The sequence below is a fragment of the Podarcis muralis genome, chromosome 9, assembly GCF_964188315.1.
Source record: "Podarcis muralis chromosome 9, rPodMur119.hap1.1, whole genome shotgun sequence".
Taxonomy (NCBI): Eukaryota; Metazoa; Chordata; class Lepidosauria; order Squamata; family Lacertidae; genus Podarcis; species Podarcis muralis.
Window position 1 is genome coordinate 40,591,483 of NC_135663.1, and position 27,348 is coordinate 40,618,830.

At 41.8% G+C, this 27,348-nt stretch overlaps 1 protein-coding gene across 1 annotated transcript in view; it reads right to left on the reverse strand.

Moving 5' to 3' along the window:
• DCHS2 (dachsous cadherin-related 2) overlaps positions 1-27,348 on the reverse strand; it is a 102,051-nt gene that overhangs the window by 38,936 nt on the left and 35,767 nt on the right. Inside the window, exons 2-4 of the mRNA XM_028743465.2 lie at positions 14,647-14,838; positions 11,307-11,538; positions 1,744-1,980 (exon numbers count right to left, since the gene is read on the reverse strand). Coding sequence (XP_028599298.2) covers positions 1,744-1,980; positions 11,307-11,538; positions 14,647-14,838 — 661 coding nt within the window. The remainder of the gene's footprint in view (positions 1-1,743; positions 1,981-11,306; positions 11,539-14,646; positions 14,839-27,348) is intronic.

Sequence of the window (27,348 nt, forward strand, 5' to 3'; positions counted from 1 at the left end):
AGCGTTCAAGCTGCTTAAAAAAGAACAAGAGTCTCATGGCACTTTAAATACCCACAAATTTATTGCTAAAAGCTGCCATTTCAGTTCACCTATTCAATTCAGTTTTAACAGGCTTGTTTGAACATAACACTAAGCCGCCGTTTAGCAGCTCAGTCTTTGCCAACCTGGTGTTTTAGACCACAACTCCCATCAACCCTGACCACTAGTCATGCTGGCCTGGGATGATAGTAGTAAAGTCCAAAGCATCTGGAAGGTTCCAGATTGGGGAGTCTGATCCAGGTTTGTTTGAAAGTGTTAACCCAGCCCAGCAGACTAACCATGGTTTGTTTTCTGGCATTAAACCATAGCACAAGCCCACGGTTTGTTTTTTGGCTTATGAACCGTGTAATTTTTAAACTATAGTTTGGTGTTTTGTTTGAAAACAGCCTTGCTTCATCATGGTTTGCTGTGTGACAGAAATTCCTTTAAACATTCAGACTCATTTCCCCCAATTTTCATATATGCCATAAAAGATAAAGGGACCCCTGACCGTTAGGTCTAGTCGCGAACAATTCTGGGGTTGCGGCGCTCATCTCGCTTTATTGGCCTAGGGAGGCAGCGTACAGCTTCCGGGTCATGTGGCCAGCATGACTAAGCCACTTCTGGCGAACCAGAGAAGTGCACGGAAACGCCATTTAGCTTCCCGCCGGAGTGGTACCTATTTATCTAATTGCACTTCGACATGCTTTCAAACTGCTAGGTTGGCAGGAGCAGGGACTGAGCAACGGGAGCTCACCCCGTCGCAGGGATTCGAACCGCCAACCTTCTGATCAGCAAGCCCTGCTAGTATTTGAACACTAACTGTTTCAAGCAACTTTGCCTACGTATAAACAGTACTCATCTTTCACTACCACAATTTCTCCTAGTCCATTTCGGAATACACACATAGGGCACAATCCATTTGCATGCTAGTTACAGAGCTCACACACTGAGGATTCCAATAGAGCCTCCTTCCCTCCCCTCCTAAACCATGCACACATACAGCATGACAGCACATTAGGAAGCATGGAGGAAGGGGGCCTGCAAGCCTCCCCATTTCGACCTAGCAATATCCTACCTTGATATGGCTGCATGACTCTCCATGCGTGCAGGTGAGGAAACAATACATGAGCCAGTGTACCTTGTAAAGTTTAACTGTTATAATGGAAGTACTTATTTTTTAAACATACTGTATGTATGTATGTATGTATGTATGTATGTATGCATGCATGCATGTTTGTTTATATCTCTTTTAATATCATCTCCCAAGAAACCACATGGAAACACTCAAATGTGGGAAAATGCACTAGTTTCTTACTATTACACTACAGTGGTACCTCTGGTTGTGAACGGGATCCATTCTGGAGCCCCATTTGCAAAATAAGCAGAACGCAACCCGCGTCTGCGGGTCACGTTTCGCCACTTCTGCTTATGCGCGTGACATCATTTTGAGCGTTTGCGCATGCGCGAGCGGCGAAACCCAGAAGTAACCCATTCCATTACTTCCAGGTCACCGCAGGACGTATCCTGAAAGAATGTAACCTGAACCAAATGTAACAAGAGGTATGACTGTAATTCAAAACCTAGTTTCACATTTAGTTGTGTGCTTTTCTCCACTGAAAGAGTAAAAATAACATTTAACACAATACTGGCTGCATATGTTTGTAGCCTGTAACAAATCAGGGGGCACTGGAATCTGTCTGAATGTCTTCCAAGGCCACTTACTCAAGGGCTCCCTTGCTTTCACCGTTCCGACCGCACTTCCTTCAGGTGCATCTTCAGGGATGGAAAAAGTGTAACGTGATCTCTCAAAAACGGCAGGAGCCACAGCCGTCTGCAGGATCTTCACAGTCACAACTGCATTAACAGTGGAAGCAAGGCCACCTCCATCCCGAGCAGAAACAGCCAACAGCACACTGGTATGTTCCACGTTACTGAGAGATGCTATCAGGTAGATGATTCCTGTAAAGGAGAAGAAAAGGTGAACAAATGGGACAAGAAAATTATTTCTCCCTGTCATTTCTGAAGTTCAGAAGTGTTAGCCATGGAATTGATGTGTACTTAAAAATAAAAATGTGTTAAGAGCACCACTGCAAGAGTAGAAAAAATGAAAGTTCACCTATATCATGTATATATTTTGGAACACGGTTTCTGTTTGCTATGGATTTGGACACCTCTTGGGATAGCATGACCAAATTTGGCACGATGGTTCCTGAGTTCAAGCATGAGGATAGAATGAGGTGTTTGAGTGTAGAAACAAGCCTATGGTGCAAGAGTAAATTTTACATTCGCTGCTCTGCACACCTTTGCCTCTTGCCCAACCCACTGAAATTGCCCAACCCATCCTGGACTAGAAGAAGGCAATCAAATCTAGCTCTGCTCATGTCTTTAACAATTTTCCTGATTCTTCCAAGCCTCCTAACCATAAAAGAATCTGCAATGCAGTCTATAGCTTCTTTGGAAGGGCAAACCATTATTTCCATTTTGGATATGTGAGAAGTGATTTAAATCCAGTTCCTCCATTTCCCAATACCCTATCCATGGGACAAGGGTGGCGCTGTAGTCTAAACCACTGAGCCTCTTGGGCTTGCCAATCAGAAGGTTGGCGGTTCGAATCCCCGCAATGGGGTGAGCTCCCGTTGCTCAGTCCCACCTCCTGCCAACCCAGCGGTTGGAAAGCATGCCAGTGCAAGTAGATACAGGTACTGCTTTTTATTACTTTTTTATTCTGTCATGGTGTTCTGTTGCACCAGAAGTGGTTTAGTCATGCTGGCCACATGACCTGGAAAGCTGTCTGTGGACAAACGCTGGCTCCCTTGACCTGAAAGCAAGATGAGCGCCGCAACCCCAGAGTCACCTTTGACTGGACTTAACCATCCAGGGGTCCTTTTTTTAACTTTTACTCTATCCATCCACAGGGTCACATGAATGACCCTCATCCCATGCATTCCCTCAGATGGAATAAACCACAAATTAATTTTAGAGAATCCAAGTTTGTGTGTTTGTTTCGTTACAGTCCATTAAGGGATAAAGTTGTTACTAAAAACCTAGATTTCACCCATTTTCATAATCAGGACTATCGACTGCACTTCAGTATCATACCACTCACACAGATACCAAAAGGAATAAACTTCGGGGGGCGGGGAGTGAATGCCAAGTTGGTGGAAACCACAGGAAGGCAGAGTGCTCTTGTGCTTGAATCCTGTTTACAGGATTCCCACAAGCATCTGATTGGCCACTATGAGAGCAGGATGTTGGACTAGATGGGCCACTGGCCCAATCCAGCGGGCTCTTCCTATGTACTTAAGACCACAAGCATATAAAAAGCACTTTACTTTTTCTTCAGGATATCCAATATCTGTCTCATTTTGTTTAAAACATAATCATATACATATGCTTGATTCTAGGTGGTGTGTTTTCTAGCCAAATGCTCTTGCGCGTGTTTTTCACTTAATACGGTTCAAACTAATACACTATTTCTTCTGTTTTGAGCATTATTGCAGAAGATACCATGTTAGGGCTGTTCTGCTAACACTTGCCTAAGACAAAACAAAAAAAAATTCCTTCCAGTAGCACCTTAAAGACCAACTAAGTTAGTTCTTGGTATGAGCTTTCGTGTGCATGCACACTTCTTCAGATACACTGAAACAGAAGTTGCCAGATCCTTCTATATAGTGAGAAGGTGGGGAGGGGTATTACTCAGAAGGGTGGTGGGAATGGGTGATTGGCAGATAGCTGTGATGAGCCTGTATCTGAAGAAGTGTGCATGCACACGAAAGCTCATACCAAGAACTAACTTAGTTGGTCTTTAAGGTGCTACTGGAAGGAATTTTTTTTGTTTTGACTATGGCTACCTATCTGTAACTGGAACTTGCCTAAGAGTTCACCCTGTGCTAGAATAAGCAAGTTCTCACACTTCTGTCTGTGCAAGGGAATGTGCAAGTGGAAGAACATATTTCAGCTAGGCCCTACTTGTGCAAGCAGCCCATCCATGAGTGGGAGATGCCTTCAACATCTGAAAGGGGACTTCGGGAACCAACCTATTACCTTTAATTCTCATCTGTTATAGACTGAGGCACAGGACCAATGACTTCATTTATTAAAGTTTAGTGCAACTCAAGGAGGCAAGATGCTCACAAGTGCTTCTCTTCAATAGCAAAGCACAGCTTTTCAACAGAGAATGTAGGGCAATAGAAGGCATGGAAATTCCATGAAGGATCAGGTGTAATGAAGAGGAGGAAGAGGAGGAGGAGGAGGAGGAGGAGGAGGAGGAGGAGGAGGAGGAAGAAACCACCCTATATGTACTCGCTGGAGATCAAAACCACTTCATAGGCCTCATGCAGTCAGACCATCAGTATTTTCTATACTGACTGACAGCAGTTCCAGCATTTCAGACAGGAGTAGGAAGAATGGTGAATAACAAGATCTGACTTAACAATGTAGAATTGTTTAATCAGCTGAATGACTAATTTGGGATAAAGCGTTAAGGAGGAGAATGGAAAACAGATGAAGCAGATAAATACTTACAGACAACCAAAAGGTGCAGTTCACAAAATTTCCATTTTACACTGCCAGACCACTACAAAAACAAACTGCCTCTTGATCACTTTAAGTGTGTGTGTGTGTGTTTTATAGCAAACACAGAAAACAGCAAATATTGTTTACCCAGCGTGAAAAAACACTGCAGTAATTCAGCAGGGATGGAGTGAAAAACACGGTTACCTTTGCTTTTCCATGCCTTGGAGAGTAGCAGAAAACCCCCTGGGTGGCATGTGCAACAAAGGGAAGGTAAGCTGAAGAGGGACTCTGCACTTTGAGGATAACATCCCACCCCCAATATGGTACCCCCAACCAGTAGGTAATACTACCCAGCTTGGCTTCAATTGATTCTTTCACCTAGTGCACCATCCAAAACTGTAGTGGACGCTACAGTATACATACTGCCAGTGTATTCGTGTCATTCTGCATCTAGTCTACTAAACCATGGAAGAGGCATGTCAGCTAAGGCGCAGGTGTGCCCATAGGCTCTCCTGCTCCTGCTAAGATGTGACCTCAACACCTACAGCCTTTGCTGCTTCTGCCACTCATTTTATAAGGGAATCTCAGAGATCTTCTGCTGCCCTGGTTCCTAAGGTTCCCCTCTCCCCACCCCATCAAGCACTTGAAAATTACTGAGCATCTTGGTGGAGCACTTAACTATTTTTCAGCCTGTTGCAGCAACAATAGTAATGCACTGTGTCAGATGCTGTATGATTTTTTTATTGCATTTGTATTGCTTCTTTTATTTCTTATATATTGCATTTCATTGTCCTCCTTGGAATTCAAACACCAATAAAATAAAATACATAAAACGAGCAACTAAAATCAGTCTATTGAATGCAATGGATGTGCTGTCTCCCATCTTCAACTACAAATCCACAGACAGTGAACCACCTCGATGAAGCTCACAGACCACTGGTGGCCCATGAACCAAAGCGTGGCACACCCTGCTCTACTGAGACTTCCACATTCATTTCAGGAGCAGAAGAACTTCCATTCTGAAGGTAAGGAGAAAGCTGTGGCATATAAATAGCTCCATTTGCACACTGGTGCTACTGAGCACATCTGTCTTGTTCATGAGGATGTTTGAAGGTGAGGGGTTTTCTTGAGCGTATAATATTGAAGGAATTAGATCTGTTAAACAAGATCTACATAGATCTTTCACTCAAAATGGGAAACTTATACTCATATTTCATATTCAGCTGCAAGTAATCAGAGAAACCCTATACTAATAATAGGATTACTCTCAGTGCGCATACACACACACACACACACACACACACACACATATATATATATATATATTTGCAGCACCTGCTGCACAGAAAATAAGATTTTACCCTATGGTACATGCACAGCCCCCAGTGTGTTTCTTTCTGGTTTAAACTGTAGGGTGGATTAGAACAAATCAACGGAATTACCTGTAGCCTTTGTTAGGCATAGGCTTGCATTTACCTGGATACAAATCGGCTTACCTCCAGGTAAATAACATGTTGATTGCTATACTAAGTTAAGTACTGGTAACCTGACCTTTGGGCAAATGCGGAAACCACAGCCCACATTTCCCAGCATGAGGCAAGCTGACAGATGGCTTCTACTTTGCCACCAGCAATTAATACAATGAAGGGCACAGATCACCTCAGTTGTGAGCAGGCAACTCATCAGTTCCTTCCTGGTACAGAAACCAAGAATAAACTATGAGGTACAGGTACACCCAAGCCATAACTGGGGAAGATTCTTCAGGTGCTTGACTGGTGGGTGAGACTCTCAGCTGGCTCACAGGGAAGGCAGATTAGCGATCCAGCACACCCACCAGATCCCACCCCTTGTGTAGAGCTTTGATTCATTCTTGCTGTTCCAGAAGAAACTAATTTACAGCATCCTCTGGCCAGCAGCCCTGTGGCTGGCTGGAAACCAAACTTACTGCAAACCTCAAATTCATCTGTGCCTGCTCTGCCACCACCCTGCATCACGTAGCATTGCATTCTGGGCATTCGAGATTTGCTTTCAATCAGCTGCATGGTGCAAAACAGTGGCCATCTGCCTACAGCTTCTAATTGGTTGACTTGGTTTTTCTGGCAATTCATTTAACATTTCTGATACACAGCTCTTTAACTGCAGGTAACTAAAGCGTGTGTGAAGTATGCATTTGTTAGTAGTCAACAGCAGCAGGTAGAATGAAGCAGATCATTCAAATGGACTGGTTTACTTCTAACCATTTAAAGGTATAATTTTCCAGATTTCTAGGCTCTTTCAATTAGTAATCACCTGCAGTAGAGCAAACCTGCACTGAGAGTGTTGTTTTGAGGGGGGGGGGGTTGTGTGTGTGTTTTTGAAAAAATAAGCTATTAAGAGGAAAAATATAGATTAACTATACCCAGATGGCTTCCAACTAATACGATGTGACAGCCAACTCAGACAGCAGGCAGATGGCTAAAAAGGTATGCACAGTTCGTCACCCAAACTCACCTTCAAATCTGGCAGCTGAACCAACTTAACACTCAGGCAGGTCAATGCTGATTTCCAGTGACCTATTCAGAATGAATTTTTCTCCAACCTGCCTATTTGTCTGATCTATGAACTAAGAATTAAGTACAAAAACTTCAGTCTCTTGAGAAACATGAGTCAGCGGTGCACAAAGCCTTTAATCCTGTCCTGTTATTATGCTGCTTTGCTATACTGTTTTTTAGCATTGCAATTTATTAATGTTTTAATTACTGATTGTATATTTTATGTTGTACATCACCGGAAGGGCAGCTTATCTTGGTTTACTGGATTTTTGCTTCCTGTTACCTTTAGGACCTTATGCTCTGGATTGACTAAGGCCACTTTTCCTGATGGTAACCACAGCAACACATAGAAAAAGGCTGGACAAAGAATACAGAACAGAAGCTTTACCTCTCTTTCTTATGGCAGACACAACCCAGTAAGATAGTTCCGTTCAGACAACAAGCCAAACTCATGGTTAAGGAAGCTCATCTACATATTAGCATAATGGTTTGCACACCATAAATAGGAGTTCTCAGTTGGTAAATTATGGTTTATGTTAACTATAGTTTGACTGATGTCTGAACTGGCAGACCAAGGGGATCCACAGCTTACTGATCATGTAGATGCTTTGTATATGGTACCTCAGGTTAAGAACTTAATTCATTCTGGAGGTCCGTTCTTAACCTGAAACTGTTCTTAACCTGAGGCACCACTTTAGCTAATGGGGCCTCCCACTGCCGCCGCGCCGCCGGAGCACGATTTCTATTCTCATCCTAAAGCAAAGTTCTTAACCCGAGGTACTATTTCTGGGTTAGTGGAGTCTGTAACCTGAAGCGTCTGTAACCTGAGGTACCACTGTACACCAAAGGTACTGGGTTCAATCCCTGGCATTCCTACAAAAAGGCGCAGGTAACAAGGGAAATGTCTCTAACTGAGACGCTGAGGAGCTGCTGCCTGACTAGACAATACTGGGCTAGATAGCTGGACCAATAGTCTGACTCAACAAAAACGCTTTTGTTATTCCTATATACAGACAATGTTCCAACACTGTAGGCCACTGAGTCAAGTGGTTGGAGTGCTGTGTAGACACAGATTGAAAGTAGACAAATGGCATTAAGCATCTATAATTGGAAGCTCGTATCATGGTTTGGCATGATGTCCAAATTTAATCATAAAGGAATGGAATATGTACATCAAAATATTAAATCATCTCATACATTTGCAATAATTGATATACAATGGTGCCTCTAGTTACGAACTTAATTCGTTCCGGAGGTCCGTTCTTAACCTGAAACTGTTCTTAACTAGAGGTGTGCTTTCACTAATGGGGCCTCTTGCTGCCGCAGCACCGCCAGCACACGATTTCCGTTCTCATCCTGGGGCAAAGTTCTCAACTCGAGGTAACTCTTCCAGGTTAGCGGAGTTTGAAACCTGAAGCATTTGTAACCTGAGGTGTTTGTAACTCAAGGTACCACTGTATTGATCAATCCCAGCAATTTCTATATAAAAGGTCAAATGCTTTCCCTTCCACCTATCTCAGGAGTCACTGGCCTCTATGTGAAACATTCCTTGAACGGGCTACTTTATGTATTCACTTATTTATTTAAAATAATGTATGCTGTCATTCCAGGGCAGATTGCATAACAATTAAATGATAGAAAACAAAATACTGAAAACTTAAACAGCAATTAAAATAATCAAATTTTTAAAGGCCGAAAGCACCAAAAAAGTTTTTTCCTGATGGCAAAGGGAAGAAAGCCTCCCTGGGGAAGGAATTCCACAAACAGGGCCACCACCAAGAAGGCTCTCCTCCAGTCATAACCCACTTAATTTAGACAGAAGGAGCCCTCCAGACAGCTTCTGAAGAAGATACCAGTGATCCTAATGCACAGGCAGGCTGTTGTGGAAGCAGATGCTCTTCAGGTAACTGAGCCCTGAGTCATATGAAGCTTTAACAGTAGGCACCAGCACTCTGAATTGCGTTTGGAAGAAAACCACTCTCCAAAGAAATTCTTTGAACACTGGTGAGATATGTTCCTAATCACCAGTCTCACTTGGCTACCTGTATTCTGAAGCAACTGCAGTTTCCAGAGAGTCATCAAAGGCATCTATTTATACAGGAAGTCTGGTTTTTGAAAAGGAGATGCCATACTGGAAACTACAGACATTTATACTTACTGCTTAACATTTGATATTAACATACTTAATATTAGTATAACTGTGCTTGAATTCAGGAAAACTGCAAAATGGAGGAAACACACAGATACCAAAGCCATAAGGATGATGCAAACCTTGTTTTAATGTGTATTGTTTTATTATGTTTTTATATATGTTGAAAGTTGCACAGAGTGGCTGGGCCAACCCAGCCAGATGGATGGAGTACAAATAATAAAATTATGATGATGTTGTTGTTGGTGGTGTTGTTGTTGTTGTTCGGGGATACAAATGAAGTGTCCCATAATTTGCTCCATGCTTAGAGAAAGGACCAAGAGAGAGAGAGAGCATGCAAAATCATTCTTGAGGAATCCTAAACTAGCAGAAAGAAAGGTAGCAGTACACATTTTATGGAGGGTTTTGAGCTGTGATTTGCTCAGTCAGTTAGGTGAGCTATTGGATCATTAGAACAAGTCCCCATCCTCCAAGGTGCTCAGTTACTGGCTCAGGTTCTAGCCAGTATGAATAACTCTCATACACAAAAGTGCTTTGGATTAGTTCCAGAAACCTCTACTGCAAATCCCCCCTGAGCCATTTTAAACCCTAAATGTTCCCAGTATTCTCCATACCTGAAAGTTCCACTCAATCTTACTTAGGTTAAATTCTGTGGTGCTTTTTAACAGAGGCATGAATCCATTAGTGGCTAAGTTCAGACCACGAATAGGATTTCCGTTACTGAACAACTAGTTCTCAAAAGGTCAAAGCCAAACGCATTAACCTACTCCCATTTACTTTCAGTGGTCTCAATGTGCTATCAATTACTTATGCAGATTGGACAAAAAACTAAGGAAGGCTTTCTTCAAAAGGATGTGGTTTCAGAATGTTCCAAAATAAACGATTTCAATCTCACAATCTGTCTTTACTCATGTCAACCCTTTCATGTGTGCATTGATTTTGCTTTATTACACACCATATAAAAATGCCATGTGCAGTTTAGAAATTAAAATGGATTAATTCTTCCTGTAATAAAGTGTAAGACGAAATCACATTTGCAGTCAAATTGGGATTAAAAAAAGAAAACTCACAATCCAGTGTTATTTTACTTCTGCATTTGTCAAAACCTGTGACAGAATAGGTCTTCTACACCAAATGTTTGCTTTGCTAAGCAGAGCCAATGATACAAGCCACTATGATTGAGGTAAACCATGATGGGCCACAAATAATGCCTTATATCCAGAATGTTTCACCACTTTAAACACCAAAACCTGTTCTGAAGCAAGCTCTTCTGAAATGATTTCAGAAATCCAAGCTGGAACAAGCAACAAGCTGCATGTTACATGGAAGCAGTCATGACCCACATGCAGGAATTTCCAAGCAAGTTAAATGCTTTACTGGAGAAGATTAGCTTCAAAGATAAACAAAGGAATCACTCAAAATATCTTTGCCATATTCATGGCTGCACTCTTCATATTCTGTGTGTACTTTCACAAGCTCATCTTTAGCATATGTTACGATTTCAGCAGACCAACTGTCTCCTCACAAAACCCAGGGAAAATCCATTTATATGCTGCATAAATGCATAGGGAGAACACGATTTTTCACTTGATGAAGAAACAATGTTCAGTAGGACATGGTGGGGGCCGGGTGGGTGAGGAGACACAGCACCTTGAAGACAGACTTCATCCAACACAGAATTTAACTTGCTTAACCCCACTGAAACTGACAAGATTAAGCACACCTAATTCTGCGTTGGGTTTAGGCCTAAAGTCACACTCCTACGCACACTTAACTGGAAGGAAGCCTTGTAGAACGCAGCAGTAACAGAAGAGTAAGCACTGTAACAAGATTTATTAAAGCCCAGGTTTTCACGGTCTAGGTTCCTCTTCATGAAAGACATTCTACTGAAATACATTCTATGTCATTGGATACGAACACTAAGCGTGGAATTCCATGTAGCGATATGGTCCCCTCTGAGCCAGCATTTCAGGTTGCTCAACAAAACCATCAGCCCTCTCCTCCCTCTGCGCAGTGTTCTGGGAGTTATCCTGATCTGTACCAGCAGAATATGATTTTAAATTGTGGGTCTCATGCACCTTGTATCATACCTGTAGATGTATCCACTGTGAACAGGGAAGAGAAGTCACCCGGTAGCAATTCGTAAGTCACAACTCCATATATTCCAGAATCCTTGTCCGTAGCAACGACACTGATTATTTCTGTTCCTGGCTGCGTATGACTGCTGATGCTTGTCGTGTAAGCCGCTGGGTCGAAGACAGGGTGATTGTCATTAATGTCTTCTATCTCTATGCGGACGAAAGCTTGAGCACTCAGGCCACCCTATTGAATGAATCACAACAAATGCCAAGTCAAATTGTCAGTTATAACAAAGCACGGAAGACATGAATGCAATTAGACCTGTTTCACCTTGCTGGAGCTCAGCCAATCCCAAGATAGCCGAAGGGAAAGTGTACAGACTTAAAGGACCTCTGGGTAGCAATGTAATGTAACTGAACAGTATAAAAATTATACATCTGTTTACTTTAATGTATCTTGTCACAAAAGAAGGCATCATAACCACTTGTTAATTTCAAGTTACTCCGAGTTCTGATCATGCTGTGCTTTCTAGATCAACTGGCTGGGGGCTATTTCAGCTATGTCAAAGGAAGTCCCATATCTCATCTCCAGAGCTGTAGAGGAGGAAAGGGTACTGGGGGACTTGGTGATGTCAAAGCACTTGGAGTTCTCTGGAAGCACAGAGCCACACGAAAGACCAACCCTCTTACTCAGCTTGAAGCTAGAACTGAGGCATGTTTTCACACGGGCAAAATTCAAAGGAAGGAAGAATTGAAAATACACATTTTAAAATTATTTTTCTGCATCCCTTTCAGTTTGAAGGTCACTTTGTTACTTTAGGAACATAACAAGTACTGTGTATAACTTAGATAACCAGTAATTTATCATGTCTGGTAGATTTAAATTTGTTCAGAGAATAATTATAAATTTAATTTACTTTTTTCTTTCATTGATAGAGTCAGAGCTAGTAGCTGCTTTACTGAAAGGATCCTAGCATATATATTTTTTTCATTTTTCCAGTTTATTAGGAGTAGGCAAAGAACAATAAAAGCAGAAAAAACATCATTATAGTTTTTTAAAAAAATATATATTCTGAAAACATATGTCTCCTTCAGTCCTTCACTTGTCAAGCAGACATAAAGCTCTCATCTCCATAAGAAGATCATAGCAAGTACAGCTAGAACCCACATTTATAATGCAGGAACTTGGAGGGCACACCAATCAATTTTCCTGCCACATGGGGAATGGACAGAGATTCTCCCCCTTGCAGTTCAATATCAATTAACAGTAAGTTTGCAAAGCTAAGCGGCCAGCCACTCATAAAATCAATAAATTATACCATTGCTTATTTGGGAATGTCCCTATTCGCAATTCAGTAGATACTTCATCTCTGCCATGAACGGTGACAACCAATCATGTTTTGACTCTGCCACGATCTTGCATCATTCCTGCTTCAAAACTCTTTGATATACACAAAGTGTCATTTCTCCTACAGATGTCAGCTTGGAAGTAAGACTGACTATGTTAAACAGCCTTGCAGGAGTGTTTAGGATTGCTGCCTAACTGCTGTAAGAGACTAGAGTTCTACCATCCTCAGATACACAGTTCTTCTACAACTTGGCATCGGCGTTCTGCTACAACAGCTGAAACTGCTTCTCATTACTCTCAACCATGAACCTCTGCCCTGCTACTCAAGCAGAGGACTTCATACAAAATCTACTGTATAAAGCAACATCACCCAGAAAATTATACTGGGTCTTTTGTTTATTGTTTGCACATCTTGAGCAGTGATTGCTGTGGAGTTGAAGCATCCATCAACATTATTTCTCAATGAGCCTTTCATTTCTCCCAAGAATAGCTCATACGGCTGTATTGTCTATTTAGGCTGGCACCGAGATTGTCATGCTGCAGTTACAAGACAGCATCATGAAATGCCTGGGAAGAAATAAAGGGAATTAATGTACAATGAAGGCAACCTGAGTCTGTGCATGCTATGAATATATTTGGTGCTGGGCTTCACAGAAAAGTTTGTTTCACACGTGAAGGAAGAAGGAAAACGATGTTATTTCTTTTCCCCCAAAAGAAGCGACTACTACTGCTAAAAGCCTAATTCTTGGAGTTGTAAACCTTTCCCATGAACGCTAGGTGATGGTGCTTTACATTGCTGGTCCAAAGTGTTTTCTTTTTCAGATGATTTTTGGAGTTGGGAATGGGATGAAAAACGATGCCAAAGAAAGAAATGTGTTTTCAGGAGAATGGGTGAATGCAATGAAAAGCGACCTCCTGCCTCCTTCCTTAATACCTCAAGCCTAGGAACCGACAGCAGCAGAGCCTACACAATTCCACATCCAAATGTTTGTGGACTACCCTCCACTTCTCTCACACAAAGACTCAGCAAACTATTAATTAACAAAAATGTAGGAAACACCTTAAAGACACATGGTCACTTCAACCTATCCAGTTGCAGCATGTGAATTCCCACCTCCTATTAATTAGTCTACTGCGCTCCCTAGAGACACCTTTCCAGGATCTAGATTGCCAGATTCTCTTTGGCTTTTATGCCATCGGTGTAGAGTCAAAGCCTGGCTCTGTTCCTACAAAAAACAAGGTAAGCGTCCATTTGCCCTCAGTTGCAAGCTGCTTGGAAATGTCAGTAACCAAATGTTAGCTATCCTGATAAGGAAAATGTAGCTAGTCAATTATGTTTTATGTTCTTTTAAAAGAAACTTTCAGTTTTTAAATCTCTCTGCTAAATGCTTAAATAAATGTGCTTAAATGGAACTCAGGGGGTGATGAAGTCCTTTTGCAAGGTCTAACAAGGTTTCACAAACTTTAAAAGGAAACCCTGTGAAAAAGTATGTCTTTCTCCATAAGTTTAAACCATAAATATGAATTGTCCACTGCTCCACACCAAGGAATAAGTGGTGAACCTTAATAGCTCCACAGGTCCTTATAAAGATCAGTGTTGCAGGCCAAATTTGGCAGGTGTGCAGAGCTGCCCACCTGTTGATCGCTTGATGTTATTATGTCTCTATGGTGCCACACAAATGACAGTAGGTTTGTCCCACACACCTGTCAAAATCCCCTGCAGAAGTCCCACAAACTCACTGCTACTGAGGTAAATCCTTACATAATACAGCTGACCTAGGGAACTCCCTGTTGCCAGATGTAGTCACAGAAAGTGGCCTGGTTCACATGTAACCCTAAGCTATGGTTTATAAACAATGGCTTACTAAACTATATTTTAAGTTGCACGACTGCATTGATACAACTGATCTAGGTTACCAGATGTAGTGACAAACAGTGAGTATTACCTTCACACCTGACAAACAAATGGTTGCTAAAGTGGAATTATCCAAGTGTGAAACTTACCCCATCTACCGCTTTCACCAGGAGATCATATGTGGATGGGTCTTCTTCCCTGTCAATGTCCTGTGAGACACATATGTGGCCGCTGCTCGGGTCAATCTGGAACGCTTTTGATTTTTCATAGTTATGGAATCCATCATATAGAAAATACTCAATATGCCCGAAATTCCCTGAATCTCTGTCTGTAGCCTTGACCTGCAGTAGCACAATGGATACAAATCCATTAGTTATTTCATTATTATTGATAGATCCCACAAATTCATTGTTTTTCAAATAAGATGTATATTTTTTCCATCATGACTTAGTCTGGAATCCTATATATACTTATTATGGTCCAAGTCTCGTTGAACCCAATAGGACTTCTTTCCTGAAAAGATATGTCTAGGATTATGTTGTTTATTTTCAAAAGTATCATGATGAAAATTTGAACAGTGCTCTAGTACTGAGACTGAAAAGACTACCATTTACAGGCCTAGGCTGGCTGAATGGTATACAGTCTTGCTTGGCGAGGCCCCGGACACTGCAGTTCCCCTCAGAAATAAACACACAGACACAAGTATGTTGGGTTAATGGGATAAATTAGGCCACCACTTTATTGGTTACAGATGTGAGCGGTTTGGCTTAGGCATTTAGGTGAAGCCAGACTATATCCTGACTCTCCTGTCTGTCTGCAGGAAGTCTCTCAAGGGTCAACCACCGATAGGGGGAGCCCTATGATATACATCAATTAAGAGCATCCCCCAGGGTCACCGATGGGGTCGTGGTATGGCCCTAGCCCATGCCCAGGCTTCAGACAGGAACCACACCCCTGGATCCCTTTAATGGGGTACCCTTAAGGAAGAGGGGCAGGCAGAGGCAACAACCTCCCCTCCACGGATTAAACGGCAAGTGGCCACGCCCCCGGTTAACCTAATTGGTCAGCCGGGGGGGGCATGACACAACCGGGAGCCCTAATGACGTGGGCAGCATCCCTCCACCCACTCCCGGGTCACTGTGAGGTCCTGGATGTCTGCCAGCAATGCCACACCCTCGGGGAAGGGGAGCGGTCATAGCAGAGCAGTGCATGTTGCTTGGGGTAAGGCAATCTAAACAGTCAGCTTCCCTTTCACTCCCCAATACACAAGGAAGTATCTGGCACGAAGGGAGAGAGAGATTTCCTCAAGTTGTTGGCATAAAACTGAATGATTTACCTTAATAACTATAATAGTGCAACTAGAGGAATACTTCTTAGTTATTCCAGAAGGCACACCATCAGCTGTGTTACTCTTCCATGCTCTCTCTCCATTCTTATGTGCTGTAATCTTTATCTCTTAAAATCATTAATACATAAAAGAAGCTTAGGGGCACATGCAGTTACACAGAGGCAGTTAATAACTATGCTAAAGCTTGGGCACATTAATGGCAAATCGTTTAATAATTAAGATTATAAATGATAATTTCTATAGCACTTTTTGGCATACAAACTCAAGGTAGGAAATAATGGATATATGTGTGCCCATTGATTACTCTTAATTCCTCACTGCAGTCCTTGAAATGCAATTAACTAATCTTCTACTAGATCCCTCTCCATTAGGAAGGGCTGATAGCCACTGTTAGGAAAAGCACGTGGAGAAAAGCATGTGGTAAAGTCAACCAGCATTAGCACTATACCGCTTCCGAATGCAGACAAGAACTGCATGTTTGATGGAAGAAAACATGTTATGGAGACGGCGAAGGGAAGGCACTTCTTCCCAGCACATTCCTGGTATACCACGTGGGGGTGGGGGGGTTGACACAAGAGGACATTAATTCAAAAGTGGTATAGATCAGGGGTCAGCAAAGTTTTTTCATCAGGGGGCCAGTCCACTGTCCCTCAGACCTTGTGGGGGGCCGGACTATATTTTTGGGGGGGGAGGGGGGAATGAACGAATTCCTATGCCCCACAAATAACCAAGAGATGCATTTTAAATAAAAGCACACATTCTACTCATGTAAAAACATGCTGATTCCAGGATCGTCCATGGGCCGTATTTAAAAGGCGATTGAACAGGATCTGGCCTAACCATGGTATAGATCTAAAGAGATATTTAGCCACATGCAATTGCCAAAATCAAGAGTGTGCTACTCCCTGACGGCAGCAATTTTATGCACCAATGTACACATGTCCTTCAGGTTCACACCAATATATATGGGACCCTGAACGTGTGGCTGGTAACCTGTCCCACCAACATACCAGGATTTAGAACTGAAATTACTAAACAGCAAAATGGTCAATGAAATACTCCTCAGGAAGCTTTTGCAGCTATGCGTAAAACTTAAGACCTGAGTTACTTTTTCTGACTTTTAAAGCCATAGAGATAAACTATGAACCCTTTCTAATATCCCCCCAAGAGCCATTGCAGCTCTTTCAAAAGCTTAACTTAGTACAACTCTCCAGAGGTTCATTCTGAATCTCCTACTCTTTTAAGGTATGAAATCTCCATCTTCTGAAAGGAGTACTTCCCTCCTAGAACTGCTGTGAAGATAAATGAAGTAAGAAGTTCCATACATTATATAAAAATATTGTAATATTGTGATACTTTCTGTCTGCAGTATAACAGATGGCAACTCGCAGTAAGACTACTGTATGCTTATCAGCTTACTTTCCAATTAACTGCATTTGAAATATTGTCTCTTAAACACACTACATCAACGAGGAAATCAATATGGTTATGCAACCTTTTGCATGTTACAAATTAGTGTTTTATTATGCATTGAAAGGAATAAGCAAATCCATATGCATACAGTTTTCTCAAAAATGGGAAAACTACCTTTTAGGTATCTTAAGGGTAATGTAGAGTGGTTAATGTGCATAACCAATGGCCATTGTGCATATTCCCCTGCACACATGTAATTCCTCAGCTAGAGAAATCCCCCCTCCTCTGTGATTGCCATAGCAACTGACCTCATGCTGCTATTAAGCTTTTTCCTTAGCTTAGCTTAATAAGGGCGTGGAAAAAGCAAGAGTTCACCACTAAGGAAATACTGAGAAGATTACCCCCCATGTACTTTAGGTTAACCAGAACTAGGAAACCCCTGGTTCCAAGTTCAGAATAGCTGAACCAGATTAGAATCCTGCAGTACATCCATAAGCATCCAGCCCAAATCTTAGCTGCCGCCACCCCAACCAAAAAACGGTTCCAACAACATGGAAGAACTGGTTCAGAAGACAACTTCTGAAGTCACCACCTTGCTAGAGACTTCCATGGAGGAGGTAGAAGACCTTCAAGAGGAACAATACCTCCACCCTCTGTGTGCCTGAAGAGGTTCCCTGGACCTTATCCTCTGCTTCAAATGACCTTCTTAAAGAACAATTGCAGCTTGGGAAAGCACTGTCTGCTGCCATATAGTAAGTATATTTCCCAGGCTGGCTATGCAGCCCCTTCAATTCTGAGTAGTTTTCTCCTTTGGCTCCCAGCCAGCACTGAAGCAACGCTCCAAGCTCCCTACTTAACAGCTGGTCTTACATCTGACTATCTTGCATCCAGCCACACTGTGAGCTGTCAGCAGACCTCACCACATGCTTATTACCCTGAACTCTTGCAGGTTTTGCTATTACACCACTGGGGGCTTCAGCCTGGAGCAAGAGAGGAAGTATTAAAAGTGGCATGAGTCTTGTTGAATACAACCAGAAAGTTCATGGCTGTTAGAGGATAACTAATCCATGTTAAGTGATCTTGAGTTTGGTCTCAGTAATAAATTACTGTACTGTGGTCAACACAAGAGGAAATGAAGGACAGGCTTGCAGGTGTATGGGCAATAGAGCAGAAAAGTCAACTGCACTTTGAGATGTGGGAGGAAGATGGATTCTGTCACATACCTTTCATCTAAACGGTTTGGATGAGGATGGAAGTATTGTATTGCAGGAAAATAATGGGGTTAAACTCAAGGTTTCCCTTTCAGCTGGGGAGGGGGTGGGAGGAAGAGAATGAGAATGAATTATATAAAGTACAGACACTCAAGTTACATTTCTAAGTTAAGTTTGCCACACCAGTGTTTGCCCCAAGTCCAACCCTTAAAATAACGGAACCAAGAAGTTGGCTGCTAGAAAAATAACTTTATTCTGCTAACTTTTAGTTTGTCCCACATTTTGCACAATAGCTTGGTGGAAGGATAGAATTATATTCTGCTTATACCGCACTAGCCTATATATACCCAGATGTCAATGCTTCAAATAGCTACATAAATATATTATAATTTTGCCTGTTTTCAATTATGCATGAAGCCTTTGAACTATAATATTTTACAGTAATGACTCCAGAGTCACTGCTTTATTGTCTTAGGCAACAGGGTGAGTGCCGACATAATCCTCTTAACCATTCTTAAGAGACTGGAAGCAGGTCATCGTATCACATGCTTTAGATATGGGCTGCATTGCATAGAAGGCCACATCCTGGCTATATGGCTGGACAGGCTGTTTTGTGCTCCTTTGACAACATTCAAATACAAAACTGAATCATGGATATGTGTTAAAACAACATGCTACAGCAAGACTAGAGCTCACACAATTCACCCTTCCCTTTTCACATGTGAGGAGTGGAAACTGAACACTACTGACTGCAGGTTCGAACAAATAGCAGTTTTCTATTGCTTCTGATTAGAGAAAACTGATGTACCAACCATCAGTAGTTAACAAACAAGAATCTCACATGTGGTACAAACTACTTTTCGCACATAAAAAAAAAAAATTAAAAGAGCAGTAAGTCAAATAGAAAGTACCCACAGGGTACTTAACACAAACTCTATTGTCAATACACATCAAAAACAATCAAGTCATCAGTTGGCATTTAAATGATTTGACCATCTGGAAGTTTCCTGGGAGGGCATTTCACAAATGGGGTGGCACCACAGAAAGTGTTTTTTCTCTCTCTCAAGTACACCCCCCCCCCCACGCAAGCAGATCACCTCCTGCAGAATGTTAGACTGGGGAGATTGGTATTGGAAGAGAAGCACTAACAGATACTTGGGCCGAAAACTTTTTAGGGCTAAGAGCAATACCTTGAAGTGGGTCCAGTACTAGTGTAAGAGCATAACATCTGTATTGTGGTGAAGCAGTCATCTGCATTGTTCTTCGAAATATGGCTAAGTATCAGAAAATGTAAGTGCTGACACTTTTCCAATATGATGACCACTTGCTTTAGTTTAGAAGTGCTACAGACTTACAAACCACTGCAGGACAAACGTGTAAAAGAAACATATGGCTCCCATTAATCACATTTTCCTCCTTGGCATTTCTTTTTTAAAAAAAAAGTCAGAACTGGTTTTTGTTTTTTACAAACACCAGTGTGGCTGCTGAAGTTAATTAGGACAATTAGAATGTTTTGCTTAAAAGAACTGAAGCCATTATTGCATTTAGAGAGTGATACACAATACACTATAGCTAATCATGTGTAAATTATAAGCAGTGCATGTGTCTGCCTAGTATTGAATACCAAGTAGGATGCGACTCCTGCTACGCTGACAGAAGCTGTTGGAACATATTATCCATTGATTTATTCAGTATAAATCCTGAAGGAATACACAACCCATGTGCAAACATCAAGAAGATCTGGGCCAATGGCCGTAATAAATCAAATCAATCAATCAAAAAGCAGATGCTGGGAATCTAGTTGAATGGGTCTATGACGGTCTCGTACCATCACTGGAATGCCTTGACAATGACATGATCACCCATAGCCAGTTGGGTGCTTTCTCCCTGTTTATCTATTCTAACAACACATAGGAATTCACAGATCCTGTGATCCAAAATAGATTATAAAGGTAAAGGTAAAGGTACCCCTGCCGGTACGGGCCAGTCTTGACAGACTCTAGGGTTGTGCGCTCATCTCACTCTATAGGCCGGGAGCCAGCGCTGTCCGCAGACACTTCCGGGTCACGTGGCCAGCGTGACAAGCTGCATCTGGAGAGCCAGCGCAGCACACGGAATGCCGTTTACCTTCCCGCTGGTAAGCGGTCCCTATTTATCTACTTGCACCCGGAGGTGCTTTCGAACTGCTAGGTTGGCAGGCGCTGGAACTGAACGACGGGAGCGCACCCTGCCGCGGGGATTCGAACCGCCGACCATGTGATTGGCAAGTCCTAGGCGCTGTGGTTTTACCCACAGCGCCACCCGCGTCCCAAAATAGATTATACAATATAGTATACTTTTAGTACTTTTCTACCTGCAAAAACACATGCAAAAGTCTGCATATATATGTTAGTACAAAGTGGGGAGGGAAACATAATACAGGCAACTTCCCATTTACGCAGAGGTTACTTTCCAAAGCACAGCACGCATCAGTGAAATCCAGTATATTTGAAACACCATCAGTAAAGCCTGCAAACCCCACAATGGCATCCTCAAAACCTCCTTACGCAAACTCCAGCTCTCTACCTTAAAGATCAATGCATTTTTTATAGCACAAGCCGCTTCATCAGATGTTTGAAGTATAATACCGAATTGAGGAGAGGGGAATGTAGAGCTGTTCCTGTAATATGTGATACTCAAGTTTGATGGAATTTATATGCATCCTGTCTTTACTAATTACTAATATTTACAGGCTTGATCACATGTCATGTGAAGCCAAACCATGGCTTAGTGCAAATGCATGAGCATGCAGGCTCCTCACGAGGAAATAGTGGCTGCTCTGCTCCTCTTTCTGCACTGAATTAACAGAGTTTGGCTTGTTGGAGTAACTGGACATGATAAGGAGTTAATTTCCTTCATGAGTGTAAATTAGCTCACCCTATGGATGAGCAAATCGCAGGTGCAAGGTCAGCTAAGCCAGTTGCTATGGTAATGGCCCAGTGCCCTGACTATATGTGTGATTAATGCATGTCAGCTCAGTGTGGCAGTCTGTAAGTCTGCTGTTAGTCTGTCTGTGTTACTGGTCTGGTGTTATGTCTTGAATTGCTGAACTTGTGTAGAGCAACAGAGATACTTTGTACTTGCATATATCTGTATATCTCTATCTGCCCAAAATCTACAAGCTATATATATATATCTACATCTAGAACTGTTTTACTGAGCCTTATCTTCCGCAGCAGTAAACTATCTGAACCTTTCTCAGCTTCCGTATGGTGACTGGTACTGGGAGCAACTTCCCTACTGCGTATCTCACATGGCTTAGTGTGTCATCCAAGCCTGATCTCATGTGTTAGCTCTCTCCAGACTAAATGCAAGATGGAACCAAGGTCTGTTCCTATGGTTTACAGCTTGTGTTTTGTGCAGGAGAGCTAAACCACAAGCTTGGGTTTGGATGACACACTTTAGCTCAACACAGCATCTGAACAACAAAGAAGAGCCTGCACACTCATATGAAGCCATGGTTTTGCTCAGCATGACATGCAGGCTAGACCAAGTGCTTTTCAAATGTGATTCTGTAACTATCTGCTGAAATACCCACATTTGTTTATTAGCAATTGATGCCAAATTGCAGAGAAAGATTTAAAGAAAAATACAGAATGATTTACCAGTTCTAAAAAGATTTGAGGAGGATAGCTACTTTGATGAGCCTTAAGAGATATGGCCTTCTGCATGTAATGATACTTTTGTATAGGAAAACAGCAATAATTTATAAAAAAACAACAAGTAATGCTTTATAAGTCTCCTGCCACTATCACTCTTTTGTAGTAAGATTTAATATTTGAAAGTGAAAAAGAGAACCACATTTGTACCTGCAATAGAAGCAGATGAGTTGTAAAAAAATACAGAGTCTGTAAATCACAGCCATAATTACACTAAGAAATCAAGTGTGTCATAAAGCACAGGCTGTTTGGGTTAATCTTTTTTGCCAGGGTGTATGGAAAATTTAAAACATGGCCAACCTCACAGCTTGTCTCATTTATGCAAACTGCTTTTTAAAAAGCTCTCCCATTTTCTCAACATAAATAATAATGCAGTTGGCAACAGATGATATTTCTTCCAAGACATCTTGTAATCATATAGATTCATTTTCCTTGCCCCTTCCCCCCATGACAAACTTTACCTACATTTGCCCTGACCAAGCATCACGCACATTCTGTCAAAGAATGTGGAGCTGTCAGCCTCCTTTTCTGGATGGGACTGTTCTTCATAATCAAGCAGGGAATGAAGAAAGCTCTGGATGTGTCACAAAGCCATCCTTCACTTCTGCTTCTAAACCAAAGTTTATCTCTGTGAAGCTTCCTGTAGCACGCAAGCGGCAGATCCCAGATTCTCACGCTTCCACTAGAAGCAGAAGTCTTCAGAAGAGCATGCTTTCAATAAAATGAATGAGTGTGGCGCTTCTTTAGCAGAAATGAAAAATTGTTTATTCAAGGGAACTCAGATTAACTGAAGCTGAATGCGACTTGCTGGCTCAAGCTGTCAAAAGCCAATTCTCTTATATATATAAAAAAGTCCAAGAAGAGAAAACACACAACTGCAAAACCTGAAAAGAAGGCGACTATGTAAAAAGGTCCATGTGCACCTCCTTTATTGACAACCAGCAGAATAAAGGACATTTGCTGTCATTTACCTGTGGCTGTAGGGACGCGGGTGGCACTGTGGTTTAAACCACAGAGCCTAGGGCTTGCCGATCAGAAGGTCGGCAGTTCGAATCCCCGCGATGGGGTGAGCTCCCGTTGCTCGGTCCCTGCTCCTGCCCACCTGGCAGTTCAAAAGCACATCAAGTGCAAGTAGATAAGTGCTCCGGTGGGAAGGTAAACAGCGTTTCCGTGCGCTGCTCTGATTCGCCAGAAGCGGCTTAGTCATGCTGGCCACATGGCTCCCTCGGCCAATAAAGTGAGATGAGTGCCGCAACCCCAGAGTCAGCCACGCTGGCCACATGGCTCCCTCAGCCAATAAAGCGAGATGAGTGCCGCAACCCCAGAGTCAGCCACGACTGGACCTAATGGTCAGGGGTCCCTTTACCTTTACCTGTGGCTGTAGATACAGGACAGCCATGGTCAAATAAGACGGGGGTGGGGTAGGATCTTTTCATACCTGTTTTTCTCATCAAGCCATAACGATGAGGACCGCCTCTTTCCATATGAACCTACCCAGACCCTGAGATCATCTTCTGAGGCCCTTCTTCGAATGCCTTCTCCTCAAGACGTCCGGAGGGTGGCAACATGAGAACGAGCCTTCTCTGCAGTGGCTCCCTGTCTGTGGAGTGCTCTGCCCAGGGAAGTTCACCTGGCGCCTTCATTATACACCTTTAGGTGCGAGGCAAAAATGTTACTTTTTAACCAGGCCTTTGGTTGATTTGATTGATGTGGGTTTTTTTAGGGGGGTTGGGGGTTGTTTTTATTTTGATCATGTATTTTGTGGTTTTATATTTTGATTTTATTCTATGAGCTGCTCTGAGACCTCCAGGTATAGGGTGGTATATAAATTCAATTAATAATAATAATAATAATAATAATAATAATAATAATAATAATATCAATCACAGAGGCTGAAGACACATGGAATGCTCTTTGCAAAGCAGGAATTCAGCTTTTAAACTTCAAACAAGATGTTCTGTACTGCCTTTCTGATTGTGGAAAGTAATCCCAAATTACAACTAGAGCTGCGCTAAAATGTTGCAGGGTATTCCTTCTCCCCAAGAGCTCCTGTTCAGGGCTCCAACCAAACTGGAACAGGATTGAAGGCCTTGTTTGTGAGTCCAGAGGGGAAAGCAAAAAGAACTTTTGTGTTGTAAAGATAGTTCACAAGGTTCTGTAATATTTGATATTCTGAGTTTTGGGAAAGGGAAATCCCAAAGCTCCCCTCTGCTTATTTTGCCCCTTGAGATGAACTGCTCATACATCCCTTATATTGTTAAACAGATTAGGGTATGGCAGGAGGCTTTTATGGCCTGGAAGCACCTTATTGCAATTCTGTTGCCAGGAGCCGTACAGGCAGCGTATAATGGAACATGTAACGAATCACGTTCACTTAGTTGCAATCCTATATACACAATCACCTGGGAATAAGCCCCAAAGAATTTAACACAGCTCACTTCTGAGTAGACATACACAGGAGTACACTGTTAGTTTATTTAGTTGCACAGATTGCCAGACTTGACTTATTCATTCCTTGCATGTCTTAGAGCTGCTTTACTATTACCGGTTTAGCAGCAGGCAATAAATTAGAAATCATAACTCAATACACTTTAGGTATGTTTGGATAATTAAAAGCATCATTTTGGTTTCCAATATTAGTTCGTATCTGATCATCTTCTGAATACTATGACAAGAACATGATGTATGCCTATGTGCTGCTAAACCATACGTTCAGCAACCATGTGAATTGTTCTTACAAATTTTCTTTGTTTTCCCCCAATCTCTAATATCAGCAATATAGCTTTCCCAGCATTTTTCTGCATAGATAGGGAGCCTCCAGAGTATTCAGAATCCATTACAGTATTTTTTTAGTTCTCTTTGACTACCTAAGGTTGCTATTAGTATATAAAAGTGGGAGCTGAAATTAACATTGCAGTATATTCTCTTTGAAAAGAGTTCAAAGTTGCAATCATTCAATCCCTTCAAGAAGGGCTTCCCTCCCCATGTTCTATTTTTCTTCTACATTATTATTATTATTTATTGTGTTTTATGTTGCCCTTTATCCCATAGAGACCAGGGTGGTTAACAAGAAGAATAAAAATACATTCATTCAATAATTAAAATCAACATCAGCAATAAAATACAACACAGCAGAAAGCAATACTTGGGACACTGAGCTCTATTACAAGTATATCCCAAAGGCCAAAAAAAAAAACAAAAAAACCTGTATGTATTAAGTTGTCACCTGAATGATAGCATTGTGTCCGATCTCTACAGCGCAGTAATTTCACAACTGGGGCACCACCACCAGGAAAGCTCTGCCAAATGTCACTATTATGTGGGTCAAATCTGTCAAAGGAACCACAAACACGGCCTCCCTCCCTCCCTCATCTCAGAGCACAGACCAGTACATACTAGCAGAGTATTTACCACCATCTGGAGTTACCTGGTCAATGCCTCCCTGCTGGATTTCACAAGCCAAGATGTGTAAGGGTCAAGAGGACAAGTGGTCCACAAGACCTGCCTCAATTGTGGCACAGATGTGAAAGACTCTGCCCTCAAATAAGGAGAGAGGCAGAAAACGGGATTAGAAGAGAGAGAGAGAGAGAGAGAGAGAGAGAGAGACCAGTAGAGATAATAGATGTGATAAAAGATTGATTTACTGTTTACAAAAGTCAAAATGTTTTAAATCTTCATATATATCATTACAAATCACCGTTTATGATACACCAAATCTTCAAAAGCACTTTGTATCCATTAGCTTGTCAGGCTCTCAAAAACCTTGAAATATAAGGCAGCTTTACTGCATATAAAAGCTGAGGCTAGCAACTGTAGGTGGCGAAGTGAGATTAGAACACTGAATGCCAGCAAACTTACAGCGCTGTGCACTTACAATATAGCTGTGAGTTGTTGCTTTTTAGTAGCTCTTGTGTTAACATAAGCGAACAGAGTTTGGCCATTTGTATACTTTTGCTTACTTTACAAATAAGAGGCTGCACAGCTGTTCCACATTCTTAAACTGCCATTACTTGTCATGGTGGGAAAGGGATATCTGTTGCATTTGTCTTGAGTTCGACATTGCGTTATTTGAGCTCTGTCCCTTTCCCATTAACACTGCGTACACAATATACCCTGTATACCCTCCGCCTCCAGCACACTCCGACAGCTGGTTTGCCAACTTGTGTACACACATCATTAGCCAGATGCCACCTGTATCCCGAAGCTTCTGAAATACTGCGTTTCAATGGGTATCCCCACAAACGGGCTTTGATCTGATTGCAAAACATGCACCATATGAAGACATCCATGCTCACTCTCTGCCTGCTAGTGTAGACAGACAGCAGGCAACTTGGAAACATATCCAGCTATACCGATGTGCACAGGAACGTGCAAATGCAATCTGAAATGCAGCAAAACAGCCCTGCTGCCCTTTAAGCCAGTAAAGTGAGCACAACCTGAGACCACAACAAAAAAAGCATTTTGGGGGGTTATTACTATTATTATTAAGCGGTGTATAAATATATAATTCCCGTTAAATAAAAAATGAACCCTGAGTGCCTTTAGGCATCACATACAAGAAAGTCAATAAGCAAGCTTATGGCAAAGGAAGTCCATAGAACTAAATGCTTCATTCATCAATAGAAAAACACATGTACTGGCTCAAATGCAGGCATCTACTGAAGAAAGCAGCTTATTAACCACTGCACCTTGGCAGTTGCTCAGATAAATAGCACTGCCAAGCATCAAAGGACTGGTGCCAAATAGGAGATTACAGTAATTAATTATGCAATGGCTCAGACTACTAGGCTCAAAAAGCTTTATCAGCAAAGTATAAAGAGTTTACTATCAGTATGTATTTATTCAATATTTCTGCCCTTCCTGCTCTTGCCTGAAGGAGGGGAGAAGAAAACTTCTCCATGGTCTAAAAGGTGGCTTTATTAATATTTATTTAAACAATTTATATACCTGTTAACCAAAAAAGTCACAATAGTTTCTAAAGCAGCTTACAAAGATTTTAAAAAAATCAGTTAAAACTACAAAGTCAAACTGCAATTACAGTTTGAAATTACTGCAATTACTACAGTGACTCCCCCTCCCCCCCCAAAAAAGTCCTCAGTGATTGGGGAGGGATAAAAGGGATTACATAGTCCTTGAGGTATGCTGGACACAAATTAAGGCCCTGGAAAATTAATGGAAGAA